Here is a 23,013-nt window from a genome sequence, read left to right as displayed (position 1 = left end):
TTGTTGTTAAGTTCTATTGACAGGTGTCTGTTTGGATTTTACTAGTCTGTCAAAACTCCTCACACCAATATGAACGTCACATAGCATGTACTGCCGTCATCGCTGGGGCACTAATAGACCCGACCATGTGTCCTGTTCTCTTTCATAGCTAGTTGGGATGCTTTTCATCGTTACCCTTGCCAAAATGTATTAAACAAAAAATATAAATTAACGAAGATACTTCTCTACTCTTTGTGGTGGATCAGCTTCTTGCAGTGACTGGCGTGGTCTCATCCCTCAAGCTTCTTTATAATGTCCCAGTCACCTGGTTGGAAAGAATGTAAACTGGTTATTGTGTCAGGGTCCAGGATGGACTCGTGAACCCTGTGGTGGACCTTTTGAAGTTCATGTTACAGTGATCGCACCCACCCCATCAGCTGAGAATGTAGGTGACAGCTAATGAGGAAAGTACAATTCTGTTTTTGGTTGACCTTCAAACAAACCTCATATGACAATAACCCAGACATCGGGACTGTGGTCACTGCATAACCTGTGCGTGGCTTACCATCCGGGGTGTAATATCTGGAAACAGTGATAAAAAGGTTCTTAGCATCTGGGATGGGAGCCTCTTTCACCAGACTGCTGCTTGCTGATTCAAATTCTATCAAAGAAAGACAGTCTTGGCACAAACTTGGTTAGAATTACAAAGGTTAGTATTATTGGTTTGAAAATGTGTCATTCTCACCACTCTCATTCCCCCTTTTCTTCCCTCCTCATTACAAACTGGAGGAAGACATGCAGGGTTTAGAATGGTGCAGAATAAAACAGTGAAATAGCCTATGATACTTTTACCTTCTTATACACCTGTACATACATTTCCAAAAACTCTTTGGACCTGAAAAGATACTTATAAACAAAAGGTTATTACTCTATCCTTCAAAGAATGGTAAACAATACAACATTCATGTACATTGGTAAATTGTCACTGACATTCCACAAAACCAATAATAACTAAACCCTCTGTAAATCTTACTTTCACAGTTTTTTTTTCCTAAAATACAACAGCCACGACACGCAAGAGGGCTGTCGCGGTAGGTTCAAACATCTTGTTACCACATACAAACAACGAAACAAAGACAAACATTTAGATACAAATGTGGGGGAGATATTTCATAGTTCCCAAAAACGAAAAATGAAAAAAAATTAAAACGACCAGATGGAATGCTGCCTCCACTCTTTTAGCGATAGAAAAAGAATACAAATTGAAAAGCACGAGAGCATCTCAAAATCTTTGCATGGACCAGCCACACAAAGTTTAAAAACAGGCCTGTGTATTTTTAATCACACAAACGTGTACTACGCATCCGTCAACTCACTCAACATTACAGATTTCTGAAGCCACAGCTGAACTACTTCCAGTGTATTTTTATTCTGGGGTCTCGTACCTCCAGACATCAAAAGTACCTTCCAAAGGAATACACCTTACTGTACCCTCCGACCATATCTGCCAATCTTTAAGGGGTCTCATGTCCGGAGCCCCAGACCCAGATCTCATGTGAAGTGCAGCTGTCTGACTGGTGTGGAGCCTCATTTTTTTCCTCCAACGCATGGACCAACATAATTTATGACTATTCGAATTGCTTATGACGGTCCCTGCGTCCAGGGCACCCTTGCACTAGTTTTCAGATCAGTACTGCTTAGTGACTATTTTTACAGTACTGGCACCCGGCGTTCTCCGATTATTTTACACGGCCTCCCGGTGTGCTAGCGTACTAATCCTCACATTTACATGCTCTACAACCGGTTATCGGCAGCCCTATAAATGTGTTGTCAGACAAACTACAAAGCACCATGAAATCCTCCACTATTTAAAACAAAAACAATCTTATGGCTTCTATCTGTACCTCGATATTACAACAATAACTTGGATGCCTCCTGTTTGCTCTGTACCCAAAATTGTATTACAGTATAAACCTTAATTTAATTTAAAAATAAAAATGATTTCGTCCTTCCAAACACAAGTCAAAAGACCCCAAGCCCCTCCCACCAACTTCCTGTTGCACACCTGATTAGGAAGAGGGAGGGGGAGGGGAAGCCTCGAATAGCTTCATATTTTGTCTATCAAGACATTAGAAAAATCTATGGCTAAACATCAACAAATAAAAACTTTTGTCCAGAAGTGGGTGGAATAAGCCCCCATATTGCAAATGGGAGGGAATCCCCCTTGAGTCACATATCCCCTGGGAAGTCAAACCACAAGTTTTGAGACAGAAATACCACACAACAGTGAGTGTAACAAAAGCCAAAAACTGAAACTCCTGCAAAAAAACGGCTGAAGGAGTTCTTTTCCCTTCCACTGCAGCCACAAACAAAATGGTGCCATTAACACATGAAATGTAGTTGTTGATCCCGCCAAAATCGAGATTTCTTCACTAGAAACATAAACTTCTTTAGAACAACTGGTATAAAAACCTAAATGATTCTACTGGAAATGGAATTCAGTACAAACCCAGAGATTTCGCTCGAGACTAAAATCAGCAGAAACAAAAAGGCAGTTGCAGCAATCGAAAATCGGTCCACGGCAAAATGGTGAATTAAACCAGGACTACAGAAAAATGGCCGACATTAACAAATGATAAGACAAACCAGGATTTCTTAATCAATACACTCTATTTGATTTTGAGAGTTAGAACTCCCCCCATGCTATTGCCTAGAAACCTGAGACCCCCATAGGGTGTAAACAGTTCCTATTGTGATGTCCCAACAATGCATGGGCACTTGGATATGCGACAGGCATTTCAACTTAAAACCAATATTCAATACAGAAAACGCAATAGTTTCCTTGAAAAGTATGTAAACAGTACAAAAATAGAATTCACAAAATGGTGCCTAGAAGCCAGATTGTAGCTTAAAGCACATGGCTTTGCACACACAAAGGAATACACAATGGAGCAGCTTCCCCTATAGGAAGGCTCAGAGGTCTTCAAAATGGCCGCCGATGCACATGGTGACCAAAACAAAGGCCAGACCCCAACAAAATGGCACATTTTCCCGCCAAAACTGACCAAGATGGATAAGCATTTCAAAGTTCACACACAAAGGAAAAGAAAATGGCTGACCGTAGTCACATGGTAGACAACAAAAGGAAGTAGCAGACAAAAACCATTTTCCTGCCAAAACCAAAAATTTCTCCCCACAAAATTACACATTTGAGATACTAAATGAACCCTTAGACAAACATTTAAAAGTGTTAAAGTTACAAAAAAAAACACAACTTAGGAACACATGCTATCCAATGAAACAACCAAGCCACATAACCCACAATTACACGGCTGTAACATACCATCTCTTCTCAAACTCAGTTCACATCAGCTTTCACAGGAACAAGACATTGAGAGATACAGACAGTGAATGCTTGTATGTCTGTTCAGAACATTATAGTTCCCTTCCCCCAGGGCGTAGCCCCTTTCAACACAAAAACAACAATGCCTGCCCCTTCACTAAACTCATGGCATCTTTACAAACAGGTTCAGCTACTTACAAAACTACTCAGACACACACACACACATTGCAGGCTGCAAATAATCCTAATTCATACATTTCTATTTCTCATATGCATTACAAACTTGTTACACAGCATCAGTCACACACACACACACACACAGTCTCCTTACACAAAGATTTGAGATACAAATCACACACACACACGCAGGCACACACACACACACACACACACACAGGCACACACCAGACATACGATCAAACTTCCAGCATTATTTCAAAAGACGAAAAATGTGTTCTTTTTGCGAAGCAGAACCTCCCCAACACATCTTAATGATCCGATTCTGAAGGAGGTTCTGTTCACTCCTACCTGGCTCGCCATTTTGTCATAGAAATTCGGTTGTACACAGAGCACACAGCCAAATCTCCTGTTTCTAATCATAATAACAATTTCGTCTAATGATATAAATGCATCTAACCTTTTGATCATATGTCTCTCCTTCTGATGTAGCCCCTCCTCTGGTGTGTGTGCCTCATGCTCACAAATAGAAACAACCTCACGCTTCCAGTTCCAAGATCACACCGACTCCTCAGCCGTGTGCTCACTCTTTATTAGCATAACAGGAAGTCCCAAAGCTCGAGGGTTGGGCTTCCAACAGCCGAACACCCCTTACAAAGCTTATGACCTCACAAGAAATGGACACAGGATATGACCTCACAGGATGTGAATGGCCATATAAGGATTTAACAACACAACACAATACAAACACAAATTACTACAGGACATGATACAATATACAATAACTAAATACGATGACTAGAGTTCCTCGTGCATGGATTGGAGATTATCTGCAGGTGTACCTCATGGCACCCCAAACATGTTGATCAGGCATACCAGGGGTGACAATAGGAAACAACCGATAATGTCTTTGCAGAGCGAACGCATCCCCACCAGACGATCGTTCTGTGCATTGCACAGGGGCCCTTTGCTGGCGGACATGTCCTCTCTCTGCAAACACCTCTCTCCAAACACCAGGAAGTTTTCCACTACCTAACAGGTCTCAACCAGCGCCAGTCTGCCCCAGTCAGCTCTTTAGAGCGGGCTGCAAGAGATCAGACACTGGGAGACTCTTAGGACAATACATTAACATAAAATTTTCCACAACAGCCCTATGCAGGAAGGTTACTGTGATGCTCAATTACTCATGTCCTCTTTAGGCCCTAGGCCTTCCACCATTACTTGCAAGGGGGTAAGACTCTCTGTCTCTCTCTGCTACATGGCTGCCTTCTCTTCCCTGAGCTCCCATGCCTTTACCTTACAATGGGAAAGGCAGGACCTCTGAGTACCACACACACAAGGGAGGTAACTACACACACACTGTAAGACAAAATAACACACCAAAATTCATTTTAGTGTATTTTTTACTGTAAATATAGATTTCGTAAAAACTTGCCAAATATTGTGCAACATGAAATAATTTAAACCACACCTTTTTTATTCTATATAGGGCCTCTGCTTCCCAAAATGTATAATGCTCTGAGTGTTTTCAGTTATCTAGCCAAAAATGCAGATTTTTAACATTCTTGTATGAAAAAATTGCTCCAGAGGAGAAAACCGATTGAGGAGCATTGACTACCTGGCTCCTGGGATTTTGCCAGCTCTGTATGCTAAGTGCTTTCTGTACAAAGTCATATTGCATTGTTTGTTGACTTGTTGTCAATACAGCCCCTGACACAGAACAAAAATTAAAAATTGACCTAAAATGAATGGAAACCCATGCATGTCCAGTTGTAATTAAAGTAGAAAAGGGAGGGGGCTCTCTACAGCATGGTGATCTTGTGTGAGATCCAGAAATGGTTGTACTCATACAAGAGGTACAACTCTCATCAGGGCTGGGACAGAGTGCCAGTGCAGGAAAGCACATAACATGTATTGTTAAGAAAGTGAGAAATCTCCATGGAGGTCTGTTTACAATGCTTGCACTACAGATGTCCTCTGTTTTTGGTGGACAGTGAACTGTTTGGGAGATTTTGAGAACTGGAGTGCTTAACCAAAGCAACAAATTGCCATATTTGACAGTTTTGTGTTTGCATATATCCACATGTATTATCTATTATCAGTTTATTGCTCACACCATGTGTGAGATTGTGGGTCATACTCTCCGCATTCCTTTGCTGCACATTTTACTGACTGTCATACCTTTCACAATTATTTCCTGGACATACTGCTTGCTTCCATACCCTCCACATTCCTCTCTTGGACATTCTGCCCATTCCCATTCCCTTGTACTCCTCCCCTTGCACATTCTGCTCACTCTCACACCCTCACATTCCTTCCCTGCACCTACTACCCACTCTCATTCCCTTGTACTCCACCCCTGCAGATATTGCCTACTCTCATACCCTTGAACTCCTTTCCTGCACATACTGCCTACTGTCATACTCTTCACTTTCCTCTCCTGCTCATATTACCCACTGTCATACTCTCCAAACTCCTCTCCTGTACATATTTTCCACTGTCATACGTTTTACACTCCTCTCTCGCACATACTGCCCGCTCTCATACCCTTCAAACTCCTCTCCTGCACATACTACTCACTATCATACCCTCCACACTCCTCTCTTGGACAAACTGCCCACCCTCATAGCCGCCACATTCCTCTTCTTTACAAACTGCCCACTTTCATAGCCTCCACACTTCTCTCTTGGACAAACTGCCCACCGTCATAGCCTCCACACTCCTCTCTCGGACAACCTGCCCTCCGTCATAGCCTTCAAACTCCTCTCTTGGACAAACTGCCCACCGTCATAGCCTGCACACTCCTCTCTTGGACAAACTGCCCACTGTCATAGCTTCCACACTCCTCTCTCGGACAACCTGCCCACCGTCATAGCCTTCACACTCCTCTCTTGGACAAACTGCCCACCGTCATAGCCTCCACACTCCTCTCTCGGACAACCTGCCCACCGTCATAGCCTCCACACTCCTCTCTTGGACAAACTGCCCACCGTCATAGCCTTCACACTCCTCTGCTGCACATACTGTCCATTGTAATACCCTCCACACTCTTCTTCTGCACATACTCCCCCCTCTCCTACCCTCTGCACAGTTCTTCACTATTCTTTGTAATCTTCTCAACATTACTTTTTCTGGAAAAAGCAAAGTTGGCTAGCATGTATTAAAATAACATCTAAGCAACTCTAATATATTGCATTTTTGTTGTATGGATTAGGTACTATGTGGGGGATTAGCTCTGCAGCGAGGTGTGTGACTTACTGAATGAATTCACAACAGTTCTCATTGAAACACACATGCAATTTATTTACAAAGACTACATATAATATACAGGATACAGAAACTAAACAGAAAACAAAATAAATTAAGCAAAATAAAACCTTGCCACTCCATGGTTTACTAACATACAGGGTCATTGGCTAACAAACCTGGAGCAACCTACTGCTGCCTGGGTGTCTAAAGCTAAGTTTTCCTTTGCAGCAGACCTTGCCATGCCTCTGAAAATAGATCAAGTGCATATTTCTTTCGCTGTGTGTGTGAACCAAGGAAGAAGGCTCTTGCTGTACTCGTCGTCATTTGTCAACATAGGGCTGGATTGCAGTTAGACTAGCAATGCACTTGGTTATTGTGAATTATTCTTCAGCAGGAACTGTACACACATAGCAATAGATACTTTTGATACTTTTTACAGGAATGCTATAAGGGTCTTCTCATTTACATCATGAAGTCTTTTCTATCTACTGAGTGAACAAATCACTTTACACATCTCATGACTGTATTTTTATCACAGACCGTTAGCAGAATCATGCTATTATCATACTCCAGGCTTGTTCTGTGTGCCCAATAGCAGAAGAACCGACCAGAAGGATATATTTATAACCAGTATAAAAATGGTTAAAAAAAACACTAACCTCTCCTTACTGTTTTTGGTTGAATGAATGCCTAAGAGTTTATTTTCTTACAGAGCGATCCTGGTAAATCAAGTGGGCCTTTGCGTCATTGTGTCAAGTGCGGTCACCTGTGGAATCATAATGTTTTCATATTACATAAACTGTGACCCTCTACTGGCTGGCTATGTCTCTGCTCCTGACCAGGTAGTTATATAGTCATCTATTTGTCTTATTTAAATTACTTTTTTTAGCTGCCAAATGGCTCTACTTCTACTTCAGCACCCGTGATTACTGTTAGGAATACTTCAATAATTGATTCTGTGGATTAAACTCATACTGGCATATATTTTACAATTAGTAAAATACATATTTGTAAATAGTGGGTGTAAATAGACAGCATTCACAAACACTCTATCTTTTACAGTTAGTGATTATTAGTATACCCATATAAATATATACCAAGGGGTTCCTTTTGCATTGGTGCATAAGAATAAATATTATATATTCATACTAATTTTGCTAAATAGAAGGAGTAATTGTACAAGTAATATATTTTCTAGACAGGAACTCCCTTTCCTGGAGTACAATAATAGAAAAAGGCTTTTCCCCCCCAAAAAATGATATTTTCAAGGATTGGAATTTAGAAACAGGGCACTTTCTTGCTTATTTATTGAACAATATTTGGGGTTGCCTAATTTATGTCTTAACCCTAAAGGAAAGGTATTTTCTAAATGACACTTCTGCCAACACAGCATCAGTCAATGTTGCATATATAGGCAGTAGATATGAGCAGTGTACTCCAGATTCAGAGAAGGTATGGCCACGTTGGTCATTATTAATATTTATTAAGTATATCAACCCCTAATACGTGTATACACAGTAGCCCTTGATGTTAAGACTTTACCAAACATTGTCATTGGTATCTGGGGTGCAAGGGCTGTAAGTAGACTTAAAGAATACGTATATATTTTAACAATTAACTTTTTTTTTCTTCCCTTCTGATCTCTTAAATATATAATTAAAAGTGTTTTGTTGCTGTCAGGTTGCCAGGTTGGTAAAGCTGCTCTCCACAGATACTGTGTATTGAGTGAGCATCACCACCCTAGAATAGGTAGTGTGTCACTGGCAAATCCAAAAGTGAAAATGATAAGCAAAAAGCCTTGAAAACCCCAATACAGTCATCACATCTAAGGACTGATAAGCTACAATATAAAATTTTTGTTTAATACATTTTAAGTACATTTATATTTTTTTATGCAGTTCCCTCTGAGTGACTTTGTGACAAAACAAAACTACTTACACTCTGTATGTTGTCTTTCACAGTACATTCCATTCATGGTGCTGGAAATATTTGAACATTATCCTGGAATTCCCGGTCTTTTTCTTGCTTGTGCATACAGTGGAACACTTAGGTAAGATACTACATTATTTTTGTCAAATAATTAGTAAATGTAGAAACATAGAAGAGTAATGGTAGAAAAAGAAGGTATATTGAGTCTTCCCCTATATTTATTTTATTTTTTTTTGCTTTTTTGTCTAAGTATAGATTAATGCTCATGTTTGTCCCAAGCATGTTTGAATCCACTTACATCCACTTACTGTTGAATAACAATAGTGCAGCGCTTCACTGTGAAAAACAAATGCCCTATTATATACAATATATAAAGTCCCAGTAGTGAATGTGTGACATGACCAAAAAGGAATCTTCTCTATATTCAGAAAGATGCTCCAATGATAAATGTAGTGTGCCAAACCACTCACAAGAAGACAGACAAAATCCAGCATCAAATATACACACTTAACCCAAAGTGTTACAGAGTGATCTTCCACTGTGGTGTCCCTCCACCAATCACCAGATGGCAAGCAATGACAAACCTTGCACTGTTGCTATGAAGCGTGGAGACATCATGTTTAGGTTTGTTGATGGCATGGTAGACTCTGGGGACAGACACTGCAAAAAAAGCTCTCCAGCGGGAGCCCAAATGATGCTTATAGGGGGGCTGATTTACTAAGAGTCCTGGAAAGTACTGGGTGCTCTATATTTAACAGCGCCCAATTAAAGTCAGTTAAGACTTCAACTGGGCGGTCATGCAAATAGAAAGTGCGGTATTGCTGGCGAACATACCTGTCACATAAGCATATGCGGGAATTGTATAAGTCAATGGGGCTCGAACCTGCAAAATCAAAAGTCCTCATTGAAGGCTTGTATGCAAATTATTGGCCATAAAAAGTGTATGGGGACCTGGGTACTGCCCTGGGGGACATGTATCAATGCAAAAAAAGTTTTTAAAACAATCGTTTTTAAAGGAGCAGTGATTTTAATGATGCTTAAAGTGAAACAATAAAAAATAAATATTCCTTTAAATATATATAAATAAGGGGTCCCTTTAGTCTGCCTGTAAAGTGACGCATATGTGCAATGTGTAGAATATGCCGCAGCAATAATAACATTTCTAAAGGAAAAAATGTCATTTAAACTTCCTCGCGGCTGTAATGTATTGTCGACTCCCAGCAATATAGATGCAAAAAAAAATTAAAAAACGCCAAAATTAAAAAAAAAATTAGTGTGGGGTCCCACCCAAAATTACAAACCAGACCCTTATCCGAGCATGCAGCCTGGCAGGTCATAATGGGGGGGGACGAGCGAGCGCCCCCCTCCTGAACAATACTAGGCCACATGCCCTCAACATGGGAAGGGTGCTTTGGGATCCCCCAAAGCACCTTGTGCCCATGTTGAGGAGGACAAGGGCCTCTTCCCGACAGCCCTGGCCGGTGGTTGTCAGGGTCTGCGGAGGGTTTATCAGAATCTGGAAGCCCCACCTCTCCCCCCATGTGAATGAGTATGGGGTACATTGTACCCCTACCCATTCTCCACAAAAGTGTCAAAAAATAAAAAAACACAAGAGACAGTTTTTGACAATTCCTTTATTAAAATTGTCTTCTTCTTCCCCTCACTTCTTCCTCTGGTCTTCTCCTTTTTCCTCCAGTCTTCCCCTTGCCCACTTCCTCCTCCAGTCTTCTCCTTCTTCCTCTGGTCTTCGCCTTCTTTCTCCGGTCTTCTTTTGACAAGTCCTTTATTGTAAAATAGCTCTGAGCTGTCTTCTCCTCAAGCCGCCTTCTCCTACCGCCATCTCTCCCGGTGCAGTCTCTCCCGCCACTGCATTTCCCGCTGCGGTGTTCTTCCTCGCTGCCGGTTACCCGCTAAATAAATCTTCTTCTGTGGCTGTCTTCCTCCGTTGCTTTATCGCCTGTTGTCTGGCATCTCTTATCTTGCCATGGGGCGTGGCCATTCGATGACATCCCCCGGAGAGCCTGTCCCTTGTGTTTTTTGGGGGTTTATTTCAGCGCGGAACCGCCGGCGAGGAAGAACATTGCAGCGGGAGAAGACGGCAGAAGGAGAAGGTGGCAGTGAGAGAGACGGCACCGGGAGAGACAGCAGCAGGAGAAGATGGCGGCAGAAGATACAGCAGCAGGAGAAGATGGTGTCGGAAGAGACGGCGGCAGGAGAAGATAGCTCAGGGAGAAGACAGCTCAGAACTATTTTACTATAAAGGACACGTCAAAAAACGGCTCTTGTTTTTTTACATATCACTGCTTTTTGGGGTGAATGGGTAGGGGTACGATGTAGGGGGGCTGGGATCTAGGGGCCCCCTTGTTAAAGGGGGCTTCCAGATTTTGATAAGCCCCCGTCAGCAGACCCCGACATTCACCGGCCAGGGTTGTCGGGAAGAGGCCCTTGTCCCCATCAACATGGGGACAAGGTGCTGTCGGGGGAACCCCAAAGCACCCCCCATGTTGAGGGCATGTGGTCTGGTACAGTTCAGGAGGGGGGGGCGCTCGCTCGTCCCCCCTATCTTGACCACCAGGCTGCATGCTCGGATAAGGGTCTGGATTGGTTTTTGGGTAGGACCCCATGCTCCAATTTCTTTTTACATTTTGGTGTGGAGTTCCCCTTAAAATCTATGCCAGACCTGAAGGGCCTGGTATGGATTTTGGGGGGACCCCACGGCAATTTTTTTGAAAAAAAAGAGTTCCCCATTAACCCTTTCCCGTCCATGCTATAGTCGAAGGATGGCTACAGCGTGGACCTACATTGCCGGGAGGCCGTCATATGACGTCATCCCCTTTGCACGCTCCCCGCACGCCTCCTGTGATCTGTGATCACTGAGTCAATGAGACTCGGGTGATCACAGATCGGCCCTTTACCACGTGTACAGCTGCCAGCCAATGAGAGCTGATCACGTTATGTAAACAGAAGATTGGTAATTGTTTTTTTCCTCTTCACGCTGACAGCGTGAGGAGAAAAAAAGGCGATCACCAGCTTCTGTGAAAGAGACATCGGTCTCGAAGAGAAGGAGGAGCAGCCACCTCACCTGTGCCCACCAGTGCCACCTGCCATTGCCCACCAGTGCATATCAGTGCCACCAATCAGTGCCACCTATCAATGCCCACCAGTGCCACCTATCAATGCCCACCAGTGGTGCCAATCAGTCCCGCCTATCAGTGTCACCTACTAGTGCCCATCAGTGCCCATCACTGCCACCGATCAGTGCCAGCTATCAGTGCCACCCATCAGTGCCCTTCAGTGCCACCTCATCAGTGCTGCCTTATCAGTGCCCATCAGTGCAGCCTATCAGTGCCCATTTTTTACTAACAAAAAATAAAAAACCCAGTGGTGATCAAATACCACCAAAAGAAAGCTCTATTTGTGGGGAAAAAATGAAAAAAAATTAATTTGGGTACAGTGTTGCATGACAGCGCAAATTCAAAGAGTGACAGCGCTAAAAGCTGAAATTTGGTCTGGGCAGGAAGGGGGTTAAAGTGCCCAGTAAGCAAGTGGTTAAAATCCATATGCGAACCAAAGGGTCTGGTATCAATTTTGGGGAGGGAACCTCACGCCAAATTTTGTTTAAACTACTGTTTATGTAGTCCTTTTTTCAAAATTTGGTGCTTAGAGAGAATGCACATCTAGTTGACATATTTCATGGCTTACCTAGTCCACAAAATAATTAGTAGAGCCCTGAAATTCAGCTTTGGAGCAGAGATTTTTTTTTGGGGGGGGGGGTTTCCTTCCCCCCTCCCCATTACACTTTTTAATCAAGGACAAGCATGTGTGCACAACCAAAAAGATTAAATTTCAGATTCGAATGGGAATGAATAGTTTGCACTTATAAAATATGTATTTTAAGTCTGCAAAAGTCAAACATAAAGCAAAAAACAATCAACTTTTTATTTCAACATTAGTATAAATATTTGTTACATTAATGTACTTAGGCCAAAAAAAATTAAAAAAAATAATAAAAGACATGGAAATGATGCTCCAGCTTTTGACAATATAGTTAGAAGGGCCCTGCTCAAAGAGCTTACAATCTACAAGGGTAGGACACTAAAAAATTAGACACATTAAACAAATCACATTAGAAAAGCAGGGATACAAATCAAGCTAATAACAACCATGACAAACCTTTGTGGTGATCAGAAGTCCTCGCCCCAAACCCCAAAAAGTTAAATGGCAGGATTATCATAAGCAAAAACAGACAAAATTAGTACAAAAGACAAAAAGGCAACGCACAAGATACATTGACACACACAGCAGGAATGAATTAGCAGGGACTTTCCTTTTCATCGAAACCATTACATAGCAGTTGTAAGTCTAACATGTGAGATTTAGAAGCAATCACCAAACAGCCTTAGTGGGGTGTTGGTCGGGAATTATGCACAAAAAAAACCAAAAATATATCTATTTGTAACCCAATACTGCAAAGAAAGATTCAGGCCTGTTCTTAGGCCAAACATCTGCCACAAATGCAGGACTTAATATAACCTAGCTAGGATTGATCACCCACCCAGTAAAGGACACACCCACCAGTGTAATTGATTCTGTCTCTTCATAGAGGGCTCAAGTGCTAACACCTGTTCATTGGGAATAAATACTCTTTACAAATGAAAAATGCATCAGCATAGATCCAATCTATGTGCAGGGTAAACGTCAAAATAACAAATGTTCAAGGCTCTGGCCATGATCAGTGATCCCAAAAATCTCCAAATCAAACTTGTACATTGTTGGGCATGTGGAGGGTCCAAAACAGGAAATTGCAACTTTGTGAGGGCTGCTTCACACCAATTGGTGATAAAGCGCATTTGTCATTCATCATAAGCAGACTTATACATCCATATCTGGGCCAAAACACCCCAGTTCTAGATTTGGTGCAAACCCACACTTGCTTGAATTATAATGTGATTTCTTGGGGTTCCATTCCATTAAGGAAATTTTTACAGCACAACAGGGAATCCTCTAGCCAGGTAGCAGGATTGGGATTCAAACCAAGAACCTCAGTGTTGGTAGGCAGAAGTGCTAACCTGTTAGCCACTTGCTGCTAGTTGTTTGTAGGCTGAATCTCTGTGGTGTCAAACTGTCCTAAGTCCCAGGGGTGCAAGAAGTTAATCAATGCAGATGTACTGTGGAAGGCCAGAGAGCCATTGAACAACCTGTTTCTGGCATATAGGTCATCAGTTTTGAAAGCTGGTTATGGCTGATTACTGAGAGATAAACAGCTGTCATTTTGTGAGTCAGGAGTTATGTAACATAGGTAGAACCGACAACTTTTCTACATGAAGTGGAATGTTTGGGATTTGAACCAGCAACTTGCAGCGCTGCTAAGCAGAACTAACCTGTTAAGCACTGTGCTGCCATGCGTGAAACCCACCTACCCATAAATACTGCATTTCTTTGGACATATAGGTGTAGGAATTACACTTTTTTCAATCAAATAATTTTTTATTAGATTTTTCACATGCTACAACAAAAAGTGAACATTGGTATCATTATTAACCCACCCAACAATGTGTAATAACAAAAAACAGAACAAGCAATCAGACATACTATATTACCAAATAAACAAACCCAGAAGAGGAAAAAAAAAAATCAAAAAATTTCTCCTTTCTCTTTCATTCCTTTCCCTTCTCCCCCCCCTCCATATTTGCGTTTGTCAGTCCCTTTTTTTACAGTTCCCTCCTTCACATTATTCCTATATGCTAGCTGTTATATATGTATTAATTTTCCTCCAATGTTAACTTTATTATCTAATGTCCTATATTACTATACTCATCAGATTTCTCAGCCAGATCAGATAATAACCACCAATGCCAGATCTTTCCAAATTTCTTAGTACATCTCCTATGTTTGAAAGTCAATTCCTTTTGTCTTAGGGCTCTTTCTCACGGGGCGGATCAGTGATGATCCGCCCCGTGAATATCCGCTTGCTCAGCGGGGATCACTCCGCCGATCCCCGCTGAGCAGGAAGATGACAGGTGCATCGCTGCACACTGTGCAGCGACGGACCTGTCAGAGCGCCGCTCTCCCCTATGGGGGGATCGGATGATGACGGATCATGCATTGTGCGGAGGATAAGGATACCTTAACTACTTGCCACCCGCCATATAGCAGAATGACAGCAGCAAAGTGGTTTCAATATCCTGACTGGGAGTCATATGACATCCGCAAGATATTGAGCCGCTGCGCGCCCCCGGGGGCGTGCATCGCGGCGATCATTGTTGCGGGGTGTCAGTCTGACATCCCGCAACACCGATCTACGTAAAGAGTCTCTGACGGAGACTCTTTACCACGTGATCAGCCGTGTCCAATCATGGCTGATCACGATGTAAATAGGAAGAGCCGGTGATTGGCTTTTCCTCACTCGCGTCTGACAGACGCGAGTAGAGGAGAGCCATTCGGCTGCTCTCCTGACAGGGTGGCTCTGTGCTGATTGTTTATCAGCACAGCCCCCCTCGGATCCCACCAAGGACCACCAGGGAAGCCGCCCAGGACTACCAGGGTAGCCATTCACACTGGACCACCAGGTATGCCCCTTAGACCCCCAGGGAAATACTAATCTGTGCCCAGGCAGCTGCCAATCAATGCCCAGGCAGCTGCCAATCAGTGTACACTCACAATGCCTACCACTGCTAGTGCCACCAGGGATGCCTATCAGTGCTGTGTATCAGTGCCCATCAGTGCCACATATCAGTGCCCAGCAGTGCCGCCTATCAGTGCCCATCAGTGCCGCCTATCAGCGCCCATCAGTACCACCCATAAGAACCCATCTTTGCAGCCTTTCAGTGTGCATCAGTGTCGCCTATCAGTGCCCATCAGTGCCCACCAGTGCCACCCATGAGTGCCCATCAGTGCCGCCTTCCAGTGCCCATCAGTGCCGCATATCAGTGTCCATCGACAGTGCCCGTCAGTGCCCGCTCATTGGTGCCACCTCATCGGTGCCGCCTTATCAGTGCCTGTCAGTGTCACCTTATCAGTGCCCATCAGTGAAAGAGAAAACGTACTTATTTCCAAAATTTTTTAACAGAAACAAAAGCAAAACTTTTATTTTTTTCAAAATTTTCGGTATTTTTTTATTCGTTTAGCAAAAAATAAAAATCACAGAGGTGATCAAATACCACCAAAAGAAAGCTCTATTTGTGGGAACAAAATGATAAAAATTTAGTTTGGGTACAGTGTTGGATGACCGCGCAATTGTCATTCAAACTGCGACAGCGCTGAAAGCTGAAAATTGGTCTGGGCAGGAAGGTGTATAAGTGCCCTGTATTGAAGTGGTTAAATACGTTTTTCAAGGTTTGTCCCCTTCCTCATCACTAAGTGTCTCTAGGTCTTTTTGCCACCGTTCAAGGCTACCTTCTTATGAGTTAACTCTAGTTATTGTTTTAAAAGAGGAGTATATCTTTCCCATTAGTCCCTGTTTAGCACTTCTAGTAGTAACTGCCATAGTTAAGGTTAATGAAGGATTATATTTTAATATAAATGTCTTTGCTTGGGACTGTAAGGCATGCCGTAACTGAAGGTATTGAAAAAATAATTTATTGTACAAATTGGTATCCAAAAAAGTATGCTACCGACGCAAAAAAACTAAAAATATAATTCAACAACCTAGTCTGCTGCAATCATATGCATGCCACCCTAAGGTTAGAATATTAAAGAATAATGTAATAAATGGATTGCGCTAACTTCTCTAAATTATATTACCTCTATTAAAATTGAAACAAAATATGCAAATAAAAAACATGTAAATATCCTTAATAGCGTGCTTTTCTGTGCCAACTATTTATGTGTCCAAATTTTTTCTACACCACATCATAATTCTGGTGAAAGTAATAACACTGATGAAAATACCTTACCATACTGCCAACAGCTATTTAAAGTGCAAGTGCTGAAAGATAATAATAATAATATAGTAAAAATAAAATTAAAATAGATAAGTGCCAATATTACACTCTAACCATTAGGTCTCAAATATCAACATATATGTGTACAACGCAGTGCAATAAATGTCCTCAACATATGTGTGTACACCGCAGTACACTGAATATCCTCAGTGAGTGATCACTTCTGTGCAATAGTGACGTTCCTTCTCAATATTTAGTGCTTCTACTTCCACCGCTTAACGTGACTTCACCACCACCGAGTGCCATGGCCACTCACCAGATATATTAGAATATGCGCCTTTGGTTCATTTATTTAGGATAACCACTCCGTTTGTGATGGATCCAGTAGCAGCCTTTCCAAGCAGTATACTAGTGCCTCTTGCTCTGTTTAATTCTCATAAGACATATGGATAACCATCATAATGTATATACTATATTATTATTATCTTTTAGCACTTGCACTTTAAATAGCTGTTGGAAGTATGGTAAGGTATTTTCATCAGTGTTTTTACTTTCACCAGAATTACGATGTGGTGTAAAAAAAAATTGGACACATAAATAGTTGGCACAGAAAAACACGCTATTAGGACTATTTATATATGTTTTTTTATTTGCATATTTTGTTTCAATTTTAGGAGAGGTAATATAATTTAGAGAAGTTAGCGCAATTTATTACATTGTTGGACAAATTATATTTCTCTGCCAATTTTAGGAAGCCAAAACTTGGTAAAGTATGTATTTCCATCCCTATGGGACTTTAAATGAAACACATGACCCGGTAGGGTCATGTATTTCCATCCCTATTAAGTCAAAAGGAAGAGAACACAGGAAGTGGGACTTTAATTGAAGTACTTTAATTGAAGAAATTGAATTACCTGGTAGCCAAATGATAGTTAGTTGAACAAAAGGAATTTTATTGATATAATAATGTAAACATACATAAATTGTTAATATCAGGTACAAAATGACACAATAGTAGCAATGACCATAATGATAACAAGGATGTCTCAAAATGTAACCGCTAGAATGGGAGGTAAAAAAAATTTGCATAGTACATTTAAGCCAGTACATGTCCGGGCCTGTCTGAGGTTTGCTAGAGAGCATTTGGGTGATCCAGAAGAGGATTGGGAGAATGTCATATGGTCAGATGAAACCAAAGTAGAACTGTTTGGTAGAAACACAACTCATCGTGTTTGGAGGAGAGAAAATGCTGAGTTGCAACCAAAGAACACCATACCTACTGTGAAGGGGATGGCAACATCATGCTTTGGGGCTGTTTCTCTGCAAAGGGAACAGGACGACTGATCCGTGTACATGAAAGAATGAATGGGGCCATGCATTGTGATGTTTTTACTGCAAACCTTCTCCCATCAGCAAGGGCATTGAAGATGAAACGTGGCTGGGTCTTTCAGCATGACAATGATCCCAAACACACCGCCCAGGCAACGAAGGAATGGTTTCGTAAGAAGCATTTCAAGGTCCTGGAGAGGCCTAGCCAGTCTCCAGATCTCAACCCCATAGAAAACCTTTGGAGGGAGTTGAAAGTCCATGTTGCCCAGCGACAGCCCCAAACCATCACTGCTCTAGAGGAGATCTGCATGGAGGAATGGGCCAACATACCAGCAACAGTGTGTGACAACCTTGTGAAGACTTACAGAAAACGTTTGACCTCTGTCATTGCCAACAAAGGATATATAACAAAGTATTGAGATGAACTTTTGATATTGACAAAATACTTATTTTCCACCATAATTTGCAAATAAATTCTTTCAAAAATCAGAAAATGTGATTGTCTGGATTCGTTTCCACATTTTGTCTCTCATAGTTGAGGTATACCTATGATGACAATTACAGGCCTCTCTCATCTTTTTAAGTGGGAGAACTTACACAATTGGTGGCTGACTAAATACTTTCTTGCCCCACTGTACAGTATATTAATTCTTTGTTGGGACATATCCCTGGGGGGGGGGGGAGATAATTCTTATAAGTAATACAAGGGAGATCATTTAAAGTACTTTGTGAGGAGCAAATTTCAATATTTGTTTTATCTAGCCGACGAGCGCATATAAGTTGTCTATGTAAAAATAAAGAAAGATCCATGTTCATAAAAAATATAAAATAAAAGACAGAAAAGGCAAAAAATCCCTCAAACTTGTGCAAATCATATATTTTCCCCTGGTGAACTACCTTCCCCCTCCCTAGCCCTCCTCCAGATGGCTCTGCATGAAAAACCTCATAGTACACACCTGATAAATTTTTACCATCATCTAAAAAAAAAAAAACAAGAAAAAGAAGAAAAAAAACAAAAAACAAAATAACACATGGCCATAAATAGGGGAATTAAAAAAACAACAACCAAACTTTTCCCTCAGGAAAAATGTATAGAGAATCCATTCAGTGATTGACACTGGACTCCTCCAACCCACAAAAAAAAAAAAAAAAAAAAAAAAAGCCGACTCCCAAAAATTGGAGAAAAAAGGTAAGGCAAGGGGGCTGGGGGGGTTGGAGGGGAGAGGGAAGAGGACATAAAAATTTTCTTCACCTCTTTCAAATTCTGTTGGGCTTGTTGATTTCTCTGGGAGGCCCACCAGCCTTATGTTGTTACGTTGACAAAGATTTTCGAGATCTTCTAACTTATAAGCATTAGCATCAGATTTTTTCATTGGTTATTTAACTTCTTTGCCCAAAGACTGCGTTGAATCCTCTAGTTCTTTGATCCGGCTTTCCAATACAGACGTTCTCTCCCTTATTTTCTGTACGTCTTGAGCTCCTGTACTTGACCAGTCAGATTACCTATTGGAGCTCTGGCATTGTTGTATTGCCTTTAACACATCTAGTAATGTAGGCTCTATTGGTATTATTGATGTTGTTATTTGTATGTCATTTGACTGTTTATTAAACATTTTATCCATCTCTTCCACTTCACTTGTCTTTTGATCTAAATATTCTGAATGTTCATGCTTATTAACTAAATCAGTGCAAGAAGCTTCCGTTTCTTCATCAGCCATATATTGTGATGCTTTATTTTCCCCATCTTTTAACGGCAATGTATATTTTGTGAGTTTTGTGGCTGCCGCTGCAGCTTCTTTAACCTTTTCTTTTGTGAATTTACCACTTTGTGTTTGTTGGGGAATTCCACCCTCATCTTGCATTGAGGCATCAGTATTAAAAGTCCCCTGCCCCTCTTTCCATATTTTGGCTGCCCTATTACCACCCCTTCTCTCCATTCCTCCTCTTTCTTCTTGATATCCCACTCTTGATTAATTTTTTTTACTTTGTTTTATTTTGTTTTTGTTTACATTTTTATACATGTTTTTCCCTTTTTATTTATTTTTCCCTTCCTTCTCCTTTTCCTTTCCTTCTCCTTTTCTTTCCCCCTTTTTCTGCTTCTTTGTTTGCTCCTTTCTTATTCCTGTATCACCTTTTTTTTTTCCCCAAGTTTTTTTTTATTATTTATTTTTAATGTAATTGCAGTTTTAAATTGCAGTTTCTAGATATTTTTGAGTTTACCTGCTCCTGCAGTCAAAATCTTCCAATTTCTGCCAAGTCCTAATGATTGTTTCCGGTTTTTACCGATGATTGCCGCCGATTGCCGATCCTCCGCTCAATCCCTGAGCAGGAGGCAAGGTGCCTGCATAGGCTCCGATCCCTCTCCTCGTGTCAGTCCAGACAGTCCGTGTCAGTCCGGGGGCTCCCAGAGTGAAGATGCTCACGAGCACCACCCACTCCCGCAGGTCACGAAGGGCTCGGCTATCTCCGGGGACTGAAACCTCCCAAAGCCTCCACCGCAAAAGCCAAGAGCGAGGAGGGGGAGGAGAGGGACGATCCGCAGCCAAGAAGTGATGTTACCCTCTGATTTTTGAGAATGACATATTGATTTCTGATGTTGGTACACTTATCACATTTTCTGGGCTCAAATTAGGATCATTTGGAAATAATACAAAACACACAAAATTGTGACTCATTTTTTAAATTTGCATCAGCAATGGTATTGTTTGTGGTTTGTAAAGACACCTGTGTGAGTTTGGGTAAAGATTTTTATGAGAGATACAGAGAAAAATATGTTTTACCAAAACATCAAAACATTCCACATTCTAGCATTCTTTAAAACAAAATAGATGAAGATGAAGAAGAAGCAACATTGTTGCAAGGACCATTTCTTTGAGAGAAAGATACATTTCATCTCAACATGAAAAGTATTTATTTGGGGAAGTTACAATTGTACCATTAGAATCCATGGCTGAAACTTGCATTGGGCTACATAATTCTAATTTTCACTCTCAAAAAATGCTTTTTAACCCAGTGTTCATTTTGGTATTTACTCTTTATCTCTTCTCAGACTTTTAAAGATATTTCAGTGTATATAACACTTTTTAACACCGTTTAAAAGCAGATTATCTTTAAACAATATACCACATATTTCAGTACCATTTAGGTGAATATATCATGCTCTAAACATTATTTCCATGTGCAATACTCCAGGTCCTAGCAAGAGTAAGGGTTTGGGCACTATCTATTGTCTGGGAGCTGTAGTAAATTCATTTTTTTGCAGTAATTTGAGCGCTAATTAGTGTGAATTAGCGGTAATTAGCGGTAATTAGCGCTAAAGTAAATGACCCCCAGAGTGTAGTATTTAATAAGAATTAAAAGAAAATACATGTGTTGCAGCCCAAAAACAATATTAGGAATTAGGGGGCGTAGCTTAGACATGGCTAGATAGAGATGTGCTTTACTTGAGCTCCAGGCCATCTCCTGACTACCCCGGCCACCTCAGCTAGATCCAGCACACTATGCACTCCTCAAGAAAGAGGACAACGAAGAGGAACCATAAACCCATGAAATCTTCGCCTGCAGTCCCCCCATCGAGCGAAATCAGGTGATTATTCCTGCTCACACAACAGCAATCCCTGGGATCCAATATGGCGGCTGCATGTACAGATACAGAGGAGACTCGAGTGACCAACAGCACGCCATACCCATTTACAGAGCCTGCAATTCCAGATTCATTCAAGGACACATCACCAGACTTACACCCTGAACCTGGAGGCTCGTTACAATCCTCCTCCTCCTTCCTATACCGTGCGGACCCTGAACTCAGCTCCCTGCTCCAGGGACTCCCCACGAGAGCCAACATTGTAGCCCTGATTAGCACAGTCGAAGCAGCCCAACAGGAAAGAGATCACGGAGGTGAAGACGGAGCTGAAGGGCTTCGCTACTAGGCTAACGAAAGGTGAAACCTCTTTGGCTACCCTAGACCACCGAGTGTCAGCATTGGAGGAATTGCAGGAGACACAAATGGCAGCCTTGATAGATCAACAACTGCACCAAGAGGACATGGAGGACCGGAGCCTAAGGAATAATCTTCAGCTCCGGGGCCTGCCGGAGGCCACAGGAGCCGAGGTTTTGACAGACACGGCACTCGCCATCTTCCGCATCATCAACGGGGTGGAACTACCCGAAGGAGTAATAATAGACTGCATACACAGGGCGCTGGGCCCCAAGCCATCGGACCCTGCGAGGCCCCGTGATGTAATTTGCAGGCTCCATCATTACACGCACAAAGAGCAGGTCATTCAGAAGGCCTGGGAAGCGGGAGAAACGGAGTTCGATGGAGTCACCATCAAGATACTCCTGGACCTCTCACGGGCCACACTACACCGGCATTACTGAAACCGCTGCTAGACCTCGCCAGACGCCAGGTTGCCTCATACCGATGGGGATACCCACTCTGTGTAACCTTCCGTAAGGATCAAAGATCATTCACCCTCCGGACACCAGCATCGCTGCCTGTGAATAGATTGTTTTCTGATCCCCCATACTTAATTGCATGCCGTACGAGACACGTCAATAGGTAACATCACATGGTCAGACCATGCACCCATATTTCTGACATACACCCTGACTGTCACCACATCGTACAGACATTGCTTCTGGTGCCTAAACGAAAGCCTCTTACAGACTCCGGAAGTACTATAGGAAGTGACTAAAGAACTAAGGTTGTACTTTCAAACGAACGACAGACCTGAATGTAACCTACATACATATGGGAAGCACATAAACCAGTCATTAGGGGGATCCTTATCAAGCACGGGGCCCGTATTAAAAGAAAACGAACGAAACAGCTTTCACAACTGCTACAAAAGCTAGAAACCATGGAATCCAAACACAAACATGCTCCCTCCCCGGCCTCAGAGTTGGATCTTACGATAATCAGAAAGCAGATCACTGATCTGTTACTATATAAGGCTAAAGCAGCATTACAGTTTTGTCGAAAAGCAAACTATGAGTCGGGAGAAAAATGTGGGAAACTCTTAGCGAAACAGGTTAGGTAAACACAAACTTTCCTCATATATCCCCCAGGTTGTCAGGGGCGACGGACAAAAAATAGTCCTCCCAGCACAGATAACACAGGAT

General features: G+C 41.9%; 1 protein-coding gene across 1 annotated transcript in view; it reads left to right on the top strand.

The window, feature by feature from the left end:
* SLC5A5 (solute carrier family 5 member 5) overlaps positions 1-23,013 on the top strand; it is a 111,321-nt gene that overhangs the window by 37,255 nt on the left and 51,053 nt on the right. Inside the window, exons 8-9 of the mRNA XM_073593246.1 lie at positions 7,461-7,590; positions 8,710-8,798. Coding sequence (XP_073449347.1) covers positions 7,461-7,590; positions 8,710-8,798 — 219 coding nt within the window. The remainder of the gene's footprint in view (positions 1-7,460; positions 7,591-8,709; positions 8,799-23,013) is intronic.

Source organism: Aquarana catesbeiana, linkage group LG01 (assembly GCF_042186555.1).
Source record: "Aquarana catesbeiana isolate 2022-GZ linkage group LG01, ASM4218655v1, whole genome shotgun sequence".
Lineage (NCBI taxonomy): Eukaryota > Metazoa > Chordata > Amphibia > Anura > Ranidae > Aquarana > Aquarana catesbeiana.
This window is presented reverse-complemented; position numbering and strand designations above follow the sequence as displayed.